Raw genomic sequence first — 22,196 nt, 5'->3', positions numbered from 1 at the left:
CGTCTAGAGAACTTGTTGTGCCAGTCAAGACAACCAGAAGTGGACGAATTGTTAAAGTTCCTAGTAGACAGGGCCGGCCTTAGGCCACTGCAGCCTATGCGGTGGCAGTGGGCCCCGCGCTTTCATAGGACCCGCGCTAATTCTAAGTGTACATTATTAAATTAAACCATTATAATGTATATAATATAACAGGGTTTTCGCGAACTCCTGATTTTTCAGGGCCTCCAGGAAATCTCATGAAAGTCAAAATATACGATAAAGTCCTGAACTTTTTTTTGAATTTATTCAAATCTCCTGAAGAATAGACGAAATTGACATTTTGGGCTGCCTATAAATAAAAAGTGGCATTGCGAGCTTTCATTTGATAAAAATTTATTGCAAAGACGAAAGTAGTCCTATTTTCTAATTCAAAAAAATAATTTTGACATTATGCTCACCCTACCCCCAGACTAGGCCGCGCGCGATCCGTTTTGCATAGGGCCCCGCAAATGCTAGGGCGGCCCTGCTAGTAGATATCACTTTTAAGAACTTTAAAAGGAAGGGTGTGATAATAACTTCCAAAGGAATGATGTGCTAATATTATATGATATTACGTCATTGTTTGTTGTTTATGTTTTGTGCGAAAGCAAAAGGATTAGATGGAAATAAAAATAGAGTTTCCATTGGATTGAGGAAAGATGAATAGAGGGGTAATAACTCGAGTGTGAAGTTTAATTCTGAAATTATAGACCCCACACCCGAATAATGGACTATTCTAGCATTATTAAGAATAACTTTTGGATATGTTATACTCGATTCTGTAAATTTTGCTTCAAGGTTAATTAGTGTAGCCATAAAATACTCGACATTTAGATCTATTATTAGTAAAGGTAACAAGATACCTGGAATTCGTTGTATATCATGCAGTTTTATTCGTGGCAACAAAGTTTAAAATGTAAAACTAACTTTAAAAAAAACTTTGATCTCTGTGGGAAAAAATATTTTTAAAATGTCAACAAAGTCAACGTACTGATAGACCTAGATCTAGGTTTAGCCTTTGTGATAAATTTAATCCATAAATGTTGAAAAAAAAAAGACACCCGTTGACACTATTTGTCAATCAAATATGTATTTACAATAAATTTCGGACACCCATTTGGGGGCCCCCCTCCTAGGGGGCCCGGGGGGATTTTAAAATTCTCCCCCCCCATCCCCCCCCCCCCTCTTAGTTACGCCAATGCCATTGCTTAAAATAATCGTAAGCATTTTGCTACAGCAAAATTTCCAAAGTTGATGGATTATAGCAACACAAAAAAAAAATATTTGCTCATGATTTTAGTTAAGCGCACCTAATTCGATCACAAAACTCACTTTATAATTGGTGATTTTTAACAATCTATTTCGTGTATGTTCGAAACGTAAATGCTCTAATTCTTTACATTGTTTTATTTCACCAAAAATGCTTAGTTTGCATGAAACGCAAAGCAATGAATTTAAAAAGCATGTAATGAAGTATGGTTGTTCCAAATTTCAAGCTGCTATATCATGGTTGAGTGACTAAGTACAGTTAAAGATATAGATTCATTTTTTGGTCACAGTATTTCAGACATTTTATTTAGTCCAGCTGCATACACATACAACGACGGAACTCCTCTCCTATAGGACACAGAAAGATAATCAAAGCTTTTTTTTTACAATGGAAAAAAAAAGGAAACAAATTCTCTTAAACATTTTCCTTCCATTTTGAGAAAACGTTCTTATCTTAAAAGATAAATAGGGAAATTGGAACCATAACTTACAAAAATAAAAGTAAAATGTAAAATGTTTCGGATGTTCCTTCCTACCGCGGGACGATGGGGATGGTAGAGGACAGGGTTCAATGAACGCGGGAAAATCTATAAGTCCGAACGACAGCCCAGCGCGCTAACCGCACGACCAGGCAGCCGTCCTGTTTGTGGTGGTACATCATATTAATACGAAGGGTTCACTTGTGGATATGACACACAAACTTTAATATCCTTTTAGTCATTTAAATCATCGTAATTTGGACATAATTAGTCTGTAATACATAGCCTGTATAATCATATATGTACATATGGCATGATAGTGTTGTAAGATGTAGCAGTTCTAGAGGAAGGGCATTAAACAAAGAAAGAGACACTTTTCATAGGCCTACTTAATTGAGATTTGAAAATTTACATTTATAACTTCAATAGGTTAATTGTAAATAAAGTAACAATACTATCTGATAACCGTTAACAATACTTGTACATACAGGCAAGTTAAAAATAGCTAGTTGTAATGAGACCTTTGACTTTGACTCAATCTGTACTATAGGGTACAGAAATACACACCTACTTCTTCAAAAGACATTACACAATTAAGTTTAGAACAATTGTAAGAAAAAAATAAAATTTAGCAACACATTATATCTTTACTTAACTAATAAATATGGACTAGTGGTAGATTATCCCTGGACTATCTGGCCATGATGTCCCTGGACTATCTGACCATGATGTCCCTGGACTATCTGATCATGATGTCCCTGGACTATGTGATCATGATGTCGTTAAAAAAAATTGGCTTATAAAAGAAGTAATAATTATAAAAAAAAAAATTAATATGACATAAATGCAATCTAACTCAATTACACCAAGCTGCATTTAAATTCAAACAATCATTCGTCAAATAAAAAGACATAAACAAGCCAGTTGATGATCTCTGAAAATGCATTAAAAGTCATCTCAGCACATTATGGAAGATATAATACAGACAACATATCTTATATAATACAGATGTTACTTCAAAAGAGAAGATGATTACGTCCTACATATTCGTCAAATAAAATAAATGAATGCTGGTTTGATGCTTAATTAAATAAAGTATGTAAATAGAAAGAAACCTTATTAAAAAAAAAACAGAGACTAAGGCAGAAGTCCATAAAGAGTATCGTAACATTAAACACCTAACCCCCCAAAAGTTATCAGACAGCTGGATCCAGAGGCGGATCCAGAGAGGGGGGGGGGACGACAGGGGCGATCGCGGGATGCGGACAGATTTTAATAAAGACATCACACAATTTGTATAGAATTTATTACTTATGTTAATAATATATACTAATTATTTATATTTCATCCTATTTTAGATTATTTCGGCCCCCCCTCAAATATGTTGGCCGATTTGGTGGGTGTGGGGAGGGGGCAATGGCATCAATCAAGCACCCCTCCCATAAACTTTCGAGTGGGGGGGGGTCCAATTTATTTGTAGAAATCACAGCTTGTTGACAGAATCAATTAAATATCTATACGTGTTATTGATATTTTAACCGATATTTACATAATGTTGTTCCCCTGTTGGCCGATTGGGTTGGGTGTGTGTGTGTGTGTGGGGGGGTGAATACATCTATTGCTCTTCCCACCTAAACCCTTTGAGTGGGGGGCGGTTCTATTTTTAAGGAAACATCATAGTTTGTGAACAATATTAGTTGAATCCTACAATTCTTGTATGTATGTGTGTACGTATGCATATTGTTACAAATGAACAGTGATAGGTAGAGGTCAACGTGTGACCCCAGCGAGATGACACAGCACTGAGTGTTCTCTGGAATCTACGCGTATAAACAAAGACAGGATGTGACGTGCCCTCACGTGTTGTTCCAGAGGACGAACTGATCTACGAAGGGGGCAGTGTTACAAATGAACAATGACCGTTAGAGGTCACTACGTGACACTGCAGCAGGTGTTCTCTGGAATCGACATGTATAAACAACGACAGGATGTGATGTTTCCTCCCATGTTGTTCCAGGGGATATTAGCAGTGTTTTTGCAACAATGGACAAGCGATTAGGGACTCTATATAAGCCAGAGAGTTAATGTGAAAGTCAGTCGTGTGGAGTCGTGAGTGAGCCGTTACAGTCGATACAGACGATGTAAGACGTGTGCGGCTCTGTGGAAGAGAAATGTGTACGACTCGATGCAAGTTAACTAGGGTAGAGTTAACTGGAGTGGACTACTGTCGTTAAAGTCTATACAGCGAACTACAGTGGACTTGAGCTGTTACAGTCGATACAGTCGATGTAAGACGTGTGAGGCTCTGATTCGGTAGACTTGAGTACGACTTGGTTCAGCTTTAGGAGACCCGGAGCGACACTGGGAAGTGTGTCGTTGGTCTGTTCTGTGGAATACGGCTCGATGCAAGTTGAGAAGAGATGAATTGCAACGAAGTATAGCTAACTGTAAACTGACAGATATTGTACAGTCTTCTACGCTACATGTTACAGTGACAATTGTTAAGAGTTAATAGTCAATAAAGTTATATGAAGCTGAAAGTTTAGTCGTCAAGTTCTTTGCAGTGTTTTTATATGTGTGCCTACTAGTACATTTAGCCAGAAGATACAGAAATACAATACAGTAACAATATATATTTCTCTCTGTGGCATTTTACGTCTCGAGAGACGATCTTTTCCCTTTGCAACTTCTTGTGTGACTAAAGAGGCCAATCCTTGATACACAGCTGCGATCGCAGGTTGGGCATATATAATCACCAGGCGCCGTTGCATTTTCACCCTTCTTTCTGCTTCTGTTGTGTATGACATCTGCAATATGTGACCCTTCCTTTATGCTCTCTCTCCATGTGGATCTGTCCAGTGCCACCTCTTCCCAGTTGCCAGTGTCGATTTTGAAGAGCTTCATGTCGCGTTTGCATACATCCGTATAACGTAAAAGAGGGCGACCAGCGGCTCTCCTGCCTTCTATTAGATCGCCATATAGGATGTCCTGTGGAAGTCGACCTACTGGTATTATACGAACGTGGCCAAGCCAGCCAAGGCGTCTGCTGCTGATAACAGAGCGGATGTCCTGGCATCCTGCTCTATGTAGCACTTCCTCATTGGTTATCTTATCTTGCCACCTTATTTTAAAGATCCGCCTTAGGCATCGGAGGTGGAAGACATTCAGCTTTTTTTCCTGCCATGAGTAGGTTGACCATGTTTCACTTCCGTACAACAAGGTGCTCAACACACAGGTCCGGTAGACTAGGGCTTTAGTACTGCTAGTAAGCAATATGTTGTCCCAGACTCTTATCTGCAGCCGTGACATGGTGGCCATTGCCTTGGCTATCCTGTTGCTTATGTCTTTATCCAGTAGAGTGTTGTTGGATATGATGGAGCCAAGGTAACAAAAGTGATCAACAATTTCTAGTGGTTGGCCATTAATGCTTACTTGATGTGCAGCAACTTTTAATGAATCAATAGACCTAATTAAACATTCGCGCACCATCTTATTGTAGGCTCTAGGCTTAGTCAACACATAACAGTCACCTAGACGGCTTTCCGCAATTGAAGTGTAAAAATTAATAAAACTCGCAAAACGCAATAACCTGCAAATTTTCATTTTTTTTCTTTCATATTTCTATAATAATCTACTAAGTGTTGGTAAAAGTCTGTGCAATATTATATACAAAACAAAAAGTTATGAATATTTATGAATTGCATACTTTTTTTTTTATTATAGTGCAACTTTCATGCTTATAGCATTCGCATATTCTTGTATGTATGTATATATTTATATATATGGTTCAATCTTTATAATTTACCGTAGGTGAGGGGGTATCTGGATTCCTTGATGCCTTTATATAAGTTTTGTCTTCGAGTCCAAAGATTAAGGACGAGTGCAGTATTTTAAGTGGCTTGGCAGCACCAGCTGCGACCCACATAGTTTGCCACACCCAACGCAAACATAACCATTATATGCCGGTGGTAGATTTTCATTCTCTTTCGCAGTCTACGTCTGTCCTTGGCCGTGTGTTTTCTTGTAAGTATTCCGTGGCCTTTAAAAATAATTCGCCAGCTATCTCGCTCTGACGCCGCCTGCAGTCAGATGCTCTCTTCTAGGTCAGTTAGAGCAAGTTGGTGCCTAAACTGGTCTTTAGAGCGTTTCTGTGGGACATCTCTGTTACATCTACCACTTTTCAGCTCACAAAAAAAAAAAAAGACGGGATAATGCTTTCTCCGGTGTAACTGACGGACCATAAGAAGTTCCACTATACTGTCCATACCGGCGTTCGCTAGAACATCGCTGTTTCTAGTGCGGTCTTACCATCGTATGTACATGATGGAGCGAAAACATCTTTGGTGAAAGCGTTCAAGAAGTCTGTATAGTACCCATGTCCCAGATCCACATAGAAAGGTTGAGAGAACAACTGCATGGTAGACCCTGATTTTTGTATGCAGGCGGAGCAATTTATTCCGCCAACTCACTTTTGGAGGAGTCCAAAAGCACTACTTACCCTGACCAGACGGTTATCAACTTCATTTGATACCATACTTTCTTTATATGTGAAGTGGTCTACCACGTTAAAGGGATTTCCATTTATGGGGATCTTTGGAGCCTAGTAGGTTTTATTGGGTATATCATGGAACATGACTTCTGTTTTTTTTTTATGTTTATAGATAAATCGAAAGAAACGGCAGCGTATGCGAATTCGTTGACTGCTCCGATTTTTTGTCCAAAAATTGATTTGATGAATCCTTCTTTAGAATATTAACGGAATGTTTTTAAGTCTTTCTGCCATTTTATTTTGTTAAAAGTAAAAAAAAAGTCCATGTTTTAATCTACAGATGTTGCATCTCTTAATGTTTCGTACAATAGGTTTAATGAATATTAATGTCTGAACGTAACCATTTGAGAAGTTACACTGCAAAGACTTTCTTCCAAGCCAATAATAGCCGACTGCAAACGACTTGTCGAGAGCTGTAGTTTTTTAGACTGTATCTTATCTTATGTTAAGAAATATACAGACATTAGGCCTACTAGAAAAAAGAAGATGATTACGTCATACGCGTGTTCTGTATGGGAACTTTCTATTCAAATCACCATAAATATTGATATTTAGAACTAGCCTGACATTACCCGCGGCCTGCGGGTCTAAGTTTGTGTTTACTAATCTAGTGCATTGGATTTAGATGTATGTTAAACTTAGCTAAAGATCCTTTCAAGTGGTTTCTCTTTGCTAGGAAAATAAAATTAGTGCTGCAAAAATGGGTTTACCCGAAGCCGATACATACATATCTATTAAAAACGAAAAGAGCGATAGATTAATAGTACAATTAAAAACGGGTTTACCCGATTTGTTAAATGAATGGGATAATAAAGTAAATAATTAAACGAAATAATTTTTAGTACGCGATTCATGAATGAATATAGATCTAGGCCTATCTCAACACGGCTTCGCAGCTTTCCTAAACGAATGTATTAAAAATGCTTTGGAAAACCAAATTTGAATGTTAATTTGATCAAAATATAAAATGAATGGACGATAATTAGTATGTTCATGTATTAAAATATAAAACTATCTGTGCGAAGAGAAGTTTTATCATCTTAGAGTTTAAGATCTAGGAATGAAAACATTACGGTATTGTCTAATGAAAGAATGTTCGTCAGGAAATCTGTAGTCACAGATATAAGGAACTAATTTATTTAAAAAACGGTTTTGAAACACAAATTTGAAGGTTAATTTTATTATAAATGAAATCAATGGACCTTCGTTTGTATTTTCATGTGTCAAAGTAAAAAATTATCTGCGCAAAATGTATTTCTTAAAATTAGATCTAGATCTAAATCCTTTCGATCTTTTCTCATGTCAACATTGTAAACATGGCCTAGATCCATAAAATACTATAGCTGTAATAGAGTTGGTTTTTTTTTTAGGGTCTTAAGCTTGTTTTAGGGCCACAATACATACACTACGGTCTAAGTTGGTACCCAAGGAACATTTCTGCCAAGTTTTATCAAGATTGGTCAAGCGGTTTTTATTTCTATAAAGGGACATAAATACATACATACGCCAAACATTCTGCTTTATATAATAGATTAAAAGAAAACGAAAGCAACTCTTTGGATTGGAAGTCTTTACCCGATCGCTCATTTAGTCATGGCAAAAATGTTTCCAAAATAAGTAAATATCTTTCCTCAACAAATTATTCAACCGATCGAGGCTCATTCACCTGGTAATTAGACTAATTGAGCTACTAATTAGTTAATTTTTATTGATTCGTGTGTCGTCATTGACAATGAACAATAGTGCAGAGTTTCATCCTGATCCGAGAATGGGAAGTGGAAGAAATAACGTGTACAAGATTCCACCCAGTCAGACGCAGTGTAAAAAGTAGATCCACGAAACTAAAGACCAATGTCACTCACAAGCATCACATATAAATATAACACATAATTTGTAGCAACATCAGAAACCACTTATATAGAAATAATTTCCAGCATGGCTATAGGAAATTCAGGTCATGTTAATTAATGTGAAATAGGTCTAATTGATGACTTAGATAACAATTAGCAAATAATTGCGATTTTTTTAGACCTCTAAGGCATTTGACAAATCTATATACTTACTAAAGAAATTAAAATATTTTGGCATTTCTGATCGGTAGAGAACATACTGTAATAATAAATGGCTTAAATTAATTCCCAAAACAGTAAACTTAAGTGCACCTCGAGGAATTGTCTTGGACCCGCCACTCTTTACATAAATGACCTAACTGCATTAGCGCAGGAACAATAGTTAGACTATCTGCAGATTTAATAATATATAGAACAATAAAAACAACAAAAGATACGGAAACACAACAATGAGAATTAGAAAAATGACAGAAAATTGACTCAAATAGGAGAATATGTTTCAACCCAGAAAAATGAAAAATTCACTGAGCGCCTAATGGCCGTATACCCCCCTCCCTCACAAAAATGATTGGACCTCAGTGCACCACTAACATGCTATAAGCACGAAAGTTGCACTGTGTCAAAGCACCTGCCTGGTCGTGCGGTTTGCGCGGGGGTTTGTCGTTTGAGCTTATCGATGGTCCCGGGTTCAAACTTTGCAGGAGGCTTAGACTAGGAAGTAAATTATCTTCATCTATATAGGAACATCCGAAACATGTAAAACATTTTTACAATCATCTGGTCCACCTGGTTGGTACCTACCACTATCTTTCATTTGATCTTTACTAATGATTGAATTTGTAGTAGCGCAAACGGGTTCAAATATCAAGAAATACTCAGAAATAGTATATATCATATTTAGATTTAACTAATTTCGTCCACAAATGTGATTTCTAAACAAATATTGGACAGCCTTCACAAGGGTTAAGGTTAGTAGATGGTAAAATGGCCGAAATAATGGTGGATATGTTTGGAGTATGCATTGTGTTCCCATGACAACGACGAGAAGATTCAGTTTAGATCAAATTATTAAAATACTAACTGCATTTGAGTTGTGGAGTGTTAAGCTATTGCCTTCAAAATTTATAGATGTAAATTTTGTTCAAATTATTAATACATTAAATCTAGATATAGAAGTGTGCTCTATTTAGTCCAATTTAGATTGGATAATATATTTTATAATGACACAGTGATACTTTTCCATTGTGACCTTAGATGCAATGTGTTTTTTTTTTTACCAATGCGCGAATCTATGAAAGAAGCTTGAGTTATTAATGAAGAAATCTGTGACCTATTTAAAAAACTTACCTCCCCTGAAGTTTTTCATTTAAATATGGAGTGTTTTTTTTTATCTGCTTGCATATATATTTTAAAAAATTAAATGGTTCACGTTCAAAAAATAAAAAAAGTAGCTGTTACATCATAACTTTGAATGATCTAAAATATCATGATGTCCGATTTTCATTTTCTTTTCTAATTTTTGAGATCTAAACGGGACGGACGGACACACGAACGAACGGATAGACAGACAGACGACACCAAACTAATAGTGCTTATTTCCCTTTCGGAAGTGCTAAAAAGTTTTTAAAAGTCAAATGTATAAAACAAAATAAATAAATGTTGGTTTAATAATAAATAAAAGAAACTTTTCAACAGAAGGAAAACCTACATAGAAAATTTAAAGAAACTAAGGCAGAAAGAGTTTATAAAAAGTATATAAAAACTAAACACCTAACCCAAAAAGTAAGCTACAGAATGATACATAAATAATGTAACTTCTTAGGATAACAATAAAAGCCTATGGTCATACATAAAGTCTAAGAAAATGGAAACAACAGGAGTAGCACCATTAAAATGAAAAAGAAATTTAGCTAACATCCTAAATAAATTTTTTGCATCAACATTCTCAGCCTCGGTAGACAAAGACATATTACTTAACAACAGGCATGTCAAACTCATTAAGGTGTATGGGCCACATAAAAAAACTTATTATGACCTGAGAAGCCGCAGCCAAAAATCAATTGCAAAACAGCCTACTATTTTTATGTACATTAGAAACAATACGAAAGAATACAATAATTAATGGCATACCGGTCCCTTAGTTAGCTAAATATGTAGTACAATTTGGTAATAAAAAAAATTACTATGATTACGCATTTTTAGCGCCCCCGAAAGGGGAAAAGACGCTATTAGTTTTGTGTGAAATGTTTTGTGAGATCTCGTAAACTAGAAAAGATATTGAAAATCGGACATCAAAATATTTTAGACCATTCAAAGTTCTGATGCAACGGCTACTTTTGTTTTCTGAAAGCGAAAAATCTAATTTTTAAAATCAGTTATGCAAATATTTTTTAAAAGAGAAAAACCTTTTCTAGACAAATTACTTCGGCACAATCCTTCATGAAATCACCTTCACCATATGATTTGCTATGGCTTGCAATTAAGTTTGACAAAATGTAGCTGGCTTTCACTGCAAACTCAAAAATACTATTTTTCATTTTAATAAGCTTGTCGTCTTTTATTTTCCAGCTTAATTGTTTCACATTATTTTGATAATTTTTGAGGTGGCCAAGAAGGCCGCATGCAAAGTTGTCGCGGGTTTCATGCGGCATCCGAACGCCGTGTTTGACACGCCTGCTTAACAAAATAGAAGTTATAAATGTACAAGAAAAGGAGATCCAAAAACTATTGGCGAATATTAAACCGAGTAAAGCATCTGGACCTGATGGTACTCAGAGAACTAAGCAATGTACTAGTGTTCAAAATACTTTTTCAGGCATCTTTTAATCAAAGCAGAGTACTGAGAGACTAGAAAGAAGCTCACTCACCTATTTAAAAAAAGAAGAAAAATCTGACCCAGGAAAACTACAAGACCAGTATCACTAACAAGTATGACATATAAAATACTAGAACACATAACATGTAGACTAAAGATCATAATAAATGAAAGACTATCATGGTATCCCAATATTAATGAAAGTATTAAAAAATTATACAAAGCTTTATAGTTTATTAAAGAAATTCCTAAAAATCAAATAAGAACATAAAACTAAAATGTTATTTAACCTTTGTTAGGCCAATAATAGAATATGCAACTTCAAAACATCAAGAAACTAGAACAGACAAAAAATTGAGCAGTGAGATTCATAACAAACGAATTTGATTAAAGTAACAATTAGTAACATCACTAACTTTAGAAACCTCAAGGATAAAAGACTTATAAGTAATGTAGCTATTATACATAAAACATTACATCTTCAAAAACAAAAACAAAACCTAATAAAATACTCAGAAAGACACAGAGATGAAGGCACTTTCATTGTTCCATATGCTAGAACAAATTGTAAAAATGATCCAACTTTCCTGGTACTATTAGAGCATGAAATGGGTTGCCTGAGTCAGGCAGGAAAAACAATGGCTAGGCAGAATTTAAATCATTAACATGCATGACTAGATTGACATAGAAACACGCAGAGGACGTAATCATCTTTTTTTTAAAGTAATGTTTTTATTTCATAAGATAAGATAAGATAAGATAAAATAAAAGAGGAATTGTTTGTTTTTGGTGGTGTAGAATGATGAAACCACCAGAGTGTTGAAATTGAAATGTTAATATAAATAAAGGGTTTAAAAGTTGGGGGAGTCTAATCAGAGACGCAGAAGAGTAAAGACCTGTATTTGAAGTGAGTTACATTTTGTTTTATATCATTTCATTTTATTGCTATTATATCAATTTCATATCTCAAACAGAATCTGTGTAAACTGTTAAGTTTTATTACGTTTTATTTTTAAAAAGAATTTTGTTCATGTTATTTAAAGGTCTACATCTAAGAATAAATTAAATTAGTCAATTACTAATTAGTTTGTTTTTCAGATCTAATTGACATCCTATAGAACAAAGAATTGGTGCTAAAAGCAGACAAAAATTTTGGCCCATCGAGACCTAAAATTTCGGCCCACCGGGCCAATAGTATCGACCCGATGGAAACAGAATTTTGGACGCAAGGGTCTAAAATTTTGGCCCACTAAGCTGACGACGTATACTCACTCCGACAATTCCTCCTTATCCCCTCAAATATTTCCAAATTTATCGTATCGTCATTCTCGTTGAAGGCCGAATGCCATGCATACATATTGCGACGTGTGAGCATGTTGTAGATTGGAGTCAATCTAAGCATACAGTCGGATGCAGTGTGCTTTAAACTAAATTTAAGGTCGTGAAATACAAGGCCCAGCCGTGTCCATCCAAAAGATTCAACTATAGACATGAAGAACTCTGCAGTTTTCGTATGACTTCCCTAGAGAGATAATTATTTTGTATTGTACCATAAACATTTAAATATAGTTTCTTCTTTATATGTATGAGCAGGTATTGTGTAGATTAAAAATACATTTCAATCAGGTTAAAAATATTTTATATGTAACAAATATTTCAGGATGACCAATAATCAGCATTCAGATACGTAAAAATATATAGGAATATTTTGACTCTAAATTGAAATACAATAAATGCGAATGTCTGTCGATACTATAAATAAATTGTACGTACGTATTAAATGAAATGTTAAACATAATAAAGTAATTCATGATATATATTTTGCTTTAAATCTCACTAAAGCGAATTCGGCGCCGCCATTTTGGCGCCGGTCGTTTTGGTGCTGGACGTTAAGGTGCTGACGATAACGCAGAAAAAACATTAAACTTTTAAAAATATCATGGTCTACATCTACATTTCTAACCTAGTAATCAAACAAAACTCTTGGCAAGTGAGACACCAGGTTAATCCCTTCTAGCGAACAAGCATTGTTTGTAGACAGGATTGAAAGAAGGCTCCGCTAAACCGTCCAATACACCACACTTTTACTCTCTATGGTTAGTACATTACACTAAAGAATCTCTCAGGAGTCTTGCTCAATACTAACGGATGTGATTGAATGATCATCTAATAGATTGGAGAAGTCCAGACAGAGACATCGGTGTCTAGTTGATGGAAGACGTCCAGACAGAGAGATCGGGGTCTAGTTGATGGAAGACATCCAGATAGAGAGATCGGTGTCTAGTTGATGGAAGACGTCCAGACAGAGAGATCGGGGTCTAGTTGATGGAAGACGTCCAGACATAGAGATCGGGGTATAGTTGATGGAAGACGTCCAGATAGAGACATCGGTGTCTAGTTGATGGAAGACGTCCAGATAGAGACATCGGGGTCAAGTTGATGGAAGACGTCCAGATAGAGACATCGGGGTCTAGTTGATGGAAGACGTCCAGATAGAGACATCGGGGTATAGTTGATGGAAGACGTCCAGATAGAGACATCGGGGTCTAGTTGATGGAAGACGTCCAGATAGAGACATCGGGGTATACTTGATGGAAGACGTCCAGATAGAGACATCGGGGTCTAGTTGATGGAAGACGTCCAGATAGAGACATCGGTGTCTAGTTGATGGAAGACGTCCAGATAAAGACCGGGGTCTAGTCGATGGGAGACTCCAGAGAGATCGGGGTCTAGTTGATGGAAGACGTCCAGACAGAGAGATCGGGGTATAGTTGATGGAAGACGTCCAGATAGAGAGATCGGGGTCCGGTACGTGACGTTTTGGCGCCGCCGTTTCGGCGATGGGACGTTTTGGCGCGAGCCGTTTTGGCGACGGGACGTTTTGGCGCGAGATATCATTTGACGATTATTTAATAAGCACGTAGCTTTTTTTTAATGAACCCTTGAATTCCAGCGACTAAGGCAAATAACCATGGTGTCTATGTATACGTAATTTAAAGTATTTTGAGAAACATGGTACATGTATTATATTTTTACTTATATTAGCAAGTGTTTGGTATGTATAGCTGGAGATACCATACAGTTATTAAATAAACCAATGTTAATGTAAACAAATAATTGCATCAATTTTTAGTCTTTCATCGTTTCATTTTGTTTTTAATTTTTAAGTAATATCTTAAAAAACTTTTTTGAAAATAAAAGTGCCTCTTAATAAACACACATACGCAAGCAGAAATGTTTATTAAAGAAAACGATGTGAAAAACAAACACACATTTACATTTAGTACGTGAAACATATGTCTTAACACAAACACGCATGCAAAACATAGATATGAATAATTCTTTTAAAAGAAATAATACAATAAACGTACATAATGTATTTCGCGCCAAAACGTCCCGTCGCCAAAACGGCTCGCGCCAAAACGACCTTTGAGCCAAAACGGCGGCGCCAAAACGTCCTGCTTCGATCGGGGTCTAGTTGATGGAAGACGTCCAGATAAAACCGGGGTCTAGTCGATGGGAGACTCCAGAGAGATCGGGGTCTAGTTGATGGAAGACGTCCAGACAGAGAGATCGGGGTCTAGTTGATGGAAGACGTCCAGATAGAGAGATCGGGGTCTAGTTGATGGAAGACGTCCAGATAGAGAGATCGGGGTCTAGTTGATGGAAGACGTCCAGATAGAGAGATCGGGGTCTAGTTGATGGAAGACGTCCGACAGAGAGATCGAGGTCTAGTTGATGGAAGACGTCCAGACAGAGACATCGATGTCTAGTTGATGGGAGACGTCCAGATAGAGAGATCGGGGTCTAGTTGATGGAAGACGTCCAGACAGAGAGATCGGGGTCTAGTTGATGGAAGACGTCCAGACAGAGAGATCGGTGTCTAGTTGATTGAAGACGTCCAGATAGAGAGACCGGGGTCTAGTTGATGGAAGACGTCCAGACAGAGAGATCGTTGTCTAGTTGATGGAAGACGTCCTGATAGAGACATCGGTGAAAAGCCAATCTCTCATTCCTGACGTGTGGGGAAAATCTTGACATTTAGTCAATGGCCATAATAGGGTGCAAGCTCGACCCTTGATGGGCACTTTACATAGTCCCTAAAATGATACAGAGCATTACAACAAGACCCCAGGTGTTAATGAGTATGAACTATAGCCTATAGAGAACCAAGTCATAGTTTTACTTTACCTGAAAACACCAGTTATACATTTATGTTTCTTTCTATAGCTAACATTATACTTCAACATCAATACAATCATACTTGGAGGTGCGACACTAACATCTTCGACTCGGCTCCCTATAGCTACCCACCCTTTCAGAAAATATCTTTGTAGATTCTAGTGTCTCTTTTGCTGGACTTTATTATCTAGTCAGCTTTCAGTTACTTCCTAGTTCAACTATCCATAGTTAAAGATATGGGTAATTTGTTATGATTTCCACCCTCTCACTTTGTTTCTTGTTTGTAATTATTATAATATCTAATTTTATTTACTACATATTATATATATATATATATATATATATATATATATATATATATATATATATATATATATATATATATATATATATATATATATAATTTTAATTCCTGACAATGACAACGTCTGACAACTCTTTTCTTCGCTAATCCGCGGGAGAAAAAAACTATTCTAAACATAAAATAAACTGACATAATCCAAAGGGTATTCTAAATAGTCTACATTTCTTATCTAAAAGTCCGGCACCAAAACTGTTTCGCAAGAGTATCTACACGAATTTTTATAATAACGTATTATGCTCATTATAATAAATGGCAAGATATACAGTACTAAAGTGTTAACACAATGCACATTACATGTATAAAAAAAGTACCTGCATTCTTGTAAGAAGTTTGAAAGTGTTTTTGTCAGCAAATGCACCAACTAATCCTCCAGCGGTAAGTATTGGAATTCCGTCTCCCCAAAATGGAGTAAATCTTGCTAGTGGAGCTAAGGCATAGTCGCAGCTAGGTCCTATATAAACATTGGCTAATTTCAGCATATACAAATCTATGCCTGCAAGAGGTCCGTGAGTATCAGAGCAACCCGAGTCTCTAAAGACTATTTGAATACTGTAACCAGGTAAAGATCCAGTCGGAGATATGATTTTCTCACCTGCCAGTTCTATAGCTGACCGGCTTTTGTTTAGAGAAAATAAAGCTGAGCTTTTGGCTACCAATATGACTCCTATTTTAATTATTGGTTTGCCTTGTTGATCAATGGCTTCATTCTTCCAATGGAAATGAGAGAGCTGATGAGAATGCACACTTTGATTTTCTGGCACGTACATGATATGAGTCAAGTCCAGAGACGGTTGGTTGATTCTAAAAAGAGAAACTTTTTTGTGTTGAAAGTTTCCAGCAGATGTATGCGTAGTACTCGTTGAAGATGTATCAGCACTACCGGTTGGTGTGGTCAAAGTTGGAGTGACATCCTGCCATGGGCTTTCAGTTGGTAAGCTTTCTGAACGTTTCATTCGTTTAGTGAGATTAGCGACACGGGGGCGCTCATTTGTAGTACTACCGTTTTTCACCGTCTCCTCTTTCAAGTGGAACAGTTCTTCGTAGGAACTATAACCATGTACTAATCCATAATCAAGGGACTGAACAAGAGGATCACTGAGTGGACTCAGTGTTAGGCACAAAGCTTGATCTTTCATAGAATTACACATAACAGACTCCTGTAGCTCGTCTAGCATAAATGACTCAGGCAATATTGACCTAACTTTAGCTTGTTCATCTGGTTTAGTATTTGCAAGTGAAGCGACTGTAGTGTGCTCATTGTTTTCGATACCAACTGATGTAATAACATGATTTAGATTGACATGCGCTGTATTAGCTAAAGCAATATCTTTATATTGACCTTTGTGTCCATTAGCAGCTGAAGAAATAAATTTTTCATTGTGTTCTATTCCAACTGAAGATATAACGTTTTTTAATTTATCAAGCTCAATACCAGATAAAGAAAAAATATTAAAGTTATATTGTTTATTGTGTCCAGAAACATCAGGAGAAAATACTCTCATGCCGTTGTTCTGAGTAACGGTTGAGAAGGAAGACAATTGGTTAAGTTGACTTTTGTTTGAAAGATCATTTTTGTTCAGAAGCTGGCTTTTAACAGTGGCAGAGCTGTCGATATTCTTTTTGCGAAATGTTGCATTTACATATTGACTCTGTGCTGAAGATCTGAGCGCCAATCTCTGAAGCTCATAACGACGTTGGTTATTTAAAGATACATTTGCTATCACCATTCCTGGCTTGCTTTGATAGAATCGCCCCCACATATTGCTATCAACAGATCTTTCATTACTATTGACTCTCTCTAAATCCGTTCTCGTGTCAACTATTTTGTGGTCATTAAATGCCTTAGGATGTCCATTTTTGTCAATGTTGTCAGCTTTTTTATTCTCTCCAGTAGTTCTTAGCTGAATACTGGAAAAATTAATGTCATTAAACACACCATCTTTATTCCATGTGACTGTGTTTTTTGTGTTGTAGATATACTCTCTAGAATGCCTTTGAATTTTATTACTTTTAGGGAGAAATAATTTTTTGTTTTTTTTATGCTTAAGACCGACAATCCTTAAATCTTTTTCATGCCTATTTACAAGAGACGTCAACCTTGGAACATAAACAAATGCATTAGAAAGCTTTGTGACTGTCGCTCGCGTCTCTCTGTCTGGTTTTGTGTTGTGTCTGGAAGCAAGAATTTCCGGTGATTTTTCCAAACGATTGGTTCTTCCTAAAGTAGTCAATTTCAATTCAATTTTCCTTCGATATGACAATGAGGCGGTTCTTTTTACATCGCTTCTTCTCACTGACAATTCTTTCACTGTCTTCGATCCAGCACTTTTTGAAACTAAAAAAATTGAAGAAGGTGAAATGTTTGCGCCTCCTACATTCCAAGGATCTAAAAATAATTTATGGCCATCTTGATCAAAAAAATGTTCAGTTCTCAATCGTAATTTATTTCCCTTGGTTCTATTGTTTATTGGTCTTCTGTTTAAATTTGCATTTTTCAAATCTCGTGTCTTTTCATTTGATATAAGTCCAACCAGTTGTCTACGTGAACTTGTTGCAAATAACCTTTTCGCAAACTGAGAATTTGTCCATTTGTAAAATTTCCACTCTTTATTTTGGCTTAGTTTTGTTGTAAGATTTTTAAGACTGACTCTTTCTAATGTCAACAAGATATACAGCGAAGAAGCTGAAGCTTCTTTTAGAGCATCTTGCATTTTAGATTGAGCAGTATCGTCTACTTTATTACCAGCGCTTATTTCTTCATGTAGATGGTCAACTCTGTCAAACTGTATGCCATCTAAATGATTTCCTTGAAATGGATTCTTTTGTCGTTTTAGTAAATCTCCAATATCGAATTGATCTATAGCTTTGATTTGTTGGTTTTGTACATTGTATGGGCCCGTGTGAGCACTAAGTTTTATTTGATCATTTATTGATGGCGTCTCATCGCTCATGTTTATTTCATCATGAAAACTTTCCACTGGCTGAAAAGATAATTTATTGTCAGGAATTTTAGTCGATGGGCGTCTAATGTTCAAGACTCTAGACTCGAGATTGTCCAAAGAATTGAAATTCTTCTTCAAGAAATGTACATTTAGGAAAACCATCAAGTCATTAAGTCCACTAGTGTTCAACTGATCGGATAAAAGTCTATGTATAGCCATGTATTTGTCTGTGACACTAGCAGCCAGAATACTTTGCTCTACTACTAAATTGTCTTGATTGAGTATTGATGTCTTTTGTAAGTGTTTATTAAATATATTGTCGGAATGTGACGAGGGCGTAGATGGTTGTAAAAATGAATTACTTTTCATAAACACATGAGCGGGTTTAGTCTTGTTATTCTGGTATCCATGTAACGAATTCAATCCGCTTATGTAAGCATTCTTTCTCATTTTATTATCCTTTACAAAAATATATCTAGAGAACTTGCTAACTAAAGCAGTACGTGGAGTAGCCTCTGATGCTGCATCTGTGTCGTCCTTGTTGTGATAGGAACAAGGTCTCCTCCCATGGAGATTATGTCTTACTTTAAAGTTGGGGTCATCTCTCACTTCTGATCGTCGTTTCCCTTTTAGCTTCCCCATTTTTATTGCATTGTTAGAGCGATATTTTCGTGTTTGCTCGATATTCTTGAGTTGAACTAGATTTGCTTTGCTAAGATTTAGTAAATGCTTACTCATCGAATTTCCATCTGAATGGCTGTTAGGAGATTGTCGCTGTAGATCTAATCTATTTATGTTGGTTAGGGCACGTTTTCTTTCACGATATGTTATTCCTAGGTCAGGCTTGGGCCATACCCGCTCTGGTTGTCTGGAGGATAGAGTTTCCGTTACCCCGAGTAACCGAACCCGTCTGAGCCAGACGGTTGAGCGATCGTTGATGACCTCGTATTGGGGCGATTCAGAGGTTGAACTGTATTCATGCAATGGTTTATTTTCCCTTTTATTGTACGGTACCTCTTCAGAAGTGAATTTTTTCTTTGGATATATGCTGCTAATGTGTCGTTGAAATTGTTTCGTTTCTTTAGTATTGTGCCTTGTAATAGTCCAGTAATATTTCCTCTGTGTTTGTAAGGCACACATTAAAGACACTAAACACACAGTAACAACAATCTGTAGAGTTAGGATACTCATTTCAAACGCTCTATCTGTGACAACACTGTATCATGAAGTCAATATTTGTGAAGGAAAGAAACATTGTAATCACTGAAATATTTGTTCTATGATTCATACACAATTATTAATTTTTCTAGTGTTTATTTTTTGATGCCTCATAGTCGAATTCGTGTACGCTTCATATTTCTTTCATTTCATAAAAAAATATATAGGACTAATTTAAAATAGAGAATCTCCTTCATCTGAAATTAATTCTTTTGCCTAATGTATTTTGTTTAAAACTCCGTCAGTCTTGTAATGTAGTATCTCAGCTTAGGATCATCTTAATTGTGTCAATAGATATTGAGACCTCAATAATAAGCAGGTTTTTTCTTCAGAATTGTTTCGGTCTCATTGTAATAGTTCACTGCATGACCTGCCACTTTCGTACAGATGTCTGCCACTGTTTTAAATCAAGAACTATAGCTAGTGTCCACTAATTGAATGGTCTGTCTGTCGGTAATGTTAACTTAATAAATTACGTCAATTGTCTTTTGTGTCATCTGATGATTCGACCTGGACTGATTTCATAGCCTGGCTTGTTACCTTAAACTGATTTACGTCTTGATCTGTCGATAAGGTTAATTAATGTCACGCTTTCACGAGTCGGTCAGATACTTAATGAAATCATCTGTTAATCGTCTCCACAAACTTTTGCTTTCCTGTTGTTTTTTTTCACCTGTCAGTATGAGCGATAAAGCGTTACAATTATTTCAATGAAGTGTTGTTTTTTAACTTTATTTTGTTTAACTTTCGTTGATTAACATATTAAGAAAAAGATATCGGCATGTATGTTACTTTGATTATATTCACAGTTTGTTATTTTATGGTTGATGTATTACTACAAATATATTGACGTATGAAGTTACCATAAATTTCAAATCCTGTCATTAATATTACTTTTTGAGAAGATGCATTTATTTCATTTATTTAAAAGAAAGGTAAAAAAAAAAAAGAAAAGAGAGAAAAAAAGAGAGCTAGAAAGAGAACGAAAAGAAAGAGTTATAGAATTCGGAAATGAATGAATAATGTCATTATTTGAGAAAATATACAAGACTACACATTTTTTTTTGCAATCCTATTTGCAAAGAGCATTCAAGACGCGATTTTGTTTTGATTATCCAAAGTAATAATATTTCAAAGATTCATTTGGCAATTTTTTGTGTCAAATGTTTTACATGTTTAGGATGTACCTTTAAAGTTGAAGATAATATACTTCCTAGTTTGAACCTCCCGCTGGACTAAGGGGAATGGCTATAGCAAGGCATAATTATAGACTAGACCTAGAAATTCTAGATCTAAAATCTACAATGACTTTCATTAGAATCTAGATGTAGTTTAAAATATCCAGATCAAATTTAGTCTAAAAAATCTAGATAGATTTAAATCTAGCTAGTAGATCTAGTAGGATGGCTGACTGGTCGTGCGGTATGTGCACTTCTCGATGGTCGTTCATACCCTGCCCGCTGCCATCGTCCTGGGGAAGCATTGGACTAGGAAGACTAGGAAGTAAATTATCTTCAACTCTGAAATGAACATCCGAAATATGTAAAAAAAAAAAAAAAAAAAGGTAGATTGATGAACACAGAAATCAATATCAAAGAACATAATAACTCCATAGCGTCACTATCGTGTACACGTCTTAGAGTTAGACTTATGGATGCACGTTCAATAAGCAATTTGCCATCCATATGTTTTTTTTTTCATATTTAGAAAAAACAAATCAAAACAACCTATTATCGATAACAATTTTTCTTCAACGTTTTCTCAAGACTTAAACTTTATCGATGTGACGGAAGGAAAATTAAAGACGACGGCCAGACAACACAAAACTAATAGCGGCTTTTTCATTTACGTTGGCTGGTAAAAAGTCTTTTTTTTTTATACGAGAACATTTACGATATATAATAAACATTGGTGCACCGAGTTCTTGACCACGTTACACGGCTTACTTAAACTAAATAATATCTTTATTAACACGAGAGAGTTGACGAGGGTTTCTAGGCATTGGTGCACCGAGTTCCTTTAGCATTTTATTTATAGAATTCATTCTATATGGGGTGAAAGGAAAAAAAATCCACTTCGTCAAACGGCCCAGTTAGACTAACAAAATGTCTTTATTAACACGAGAGAGTTGGCGAAGGTTCCTAGACATCGGTGCACCGAGTTCTTATAGCTTTTCACTTGAAGAATTCATTTCAAATGACGTCAAAGGAAAAAAATTCCACTACGTCACACGGCTTAGTTAGAATAACATTTTTTTTATCAACACGAGAGAGATGACAATGGTTAACAGACATAGGCCTACTCTTTTGGTAGGGAGCTATTTTCCTTCAAAATTCTGAACATAACATTAACGATTACTAGATTTTTGTATAGTTTTAGCTAGAAAATTAAATGTAGTGTAGTGCGAATTTAAACAATTATGAAAGCTAAACTGTGTATATATATATATATATATATATATATATATATATATATATATATATATATAACAATATCCGGATCAACTTTAT

At 35.9% G+C, this 22,196-nt stretch overlaps 1 protein-coding gene across 10 annotated transcripts in view; it reads right to left on the bottom strand.

The window, feature by feature from the left end:
* The window catches only part of LOC106061632 (atrial natriuretic peptide receptor 1-like), a 637,794-nt gene that overhangs the window by 226,716 nt on the left and 388,882 nt on the right, over positions 1-22,196 (bottom strand). For 2 of the 10 annotated variants that reach the window (XM_056017416.1, XM_056017417.1), the window contains exon 2: positions 15,838-20,083. The exons of 7 other annotated variants lie outside the window; for them this stretch is intronic. In XM_056017416.1, the coding sequence (XP_055873391.1) occupies positions 15,838-19,659 (3,822 nt within the window). In that variant the 5' untranslated portion in view covers positions 19,660-20,083. Of the gene's footprint in view, positions 1-12,252; positions 12,503-15,837; positions 20,084-22,196 lie in introns of all 10 variants that reach the window. One more of the 10 variants, XM_056017418.1, reaches the window with a different exon arrangement.

This window comes from Biomphalaria glabrata, chromosome 18, assembly GCF_947242115.1.
Source record: "Biomphalaria glabrata chromosome 18, xgBioGlab47.1, whole genome shotgun sequence".
In the NCBI taxonomy this organism is placed as follows: domain Eukaryota; kingdom Metazoa; phylum Mollusca; class Gastropoda; family Planorbidae; genus Biomphalaria; species Biomphalaria glabrata.
This window is presented reverse-complemented; position numbering and strand designations above follow the sequence as displayed.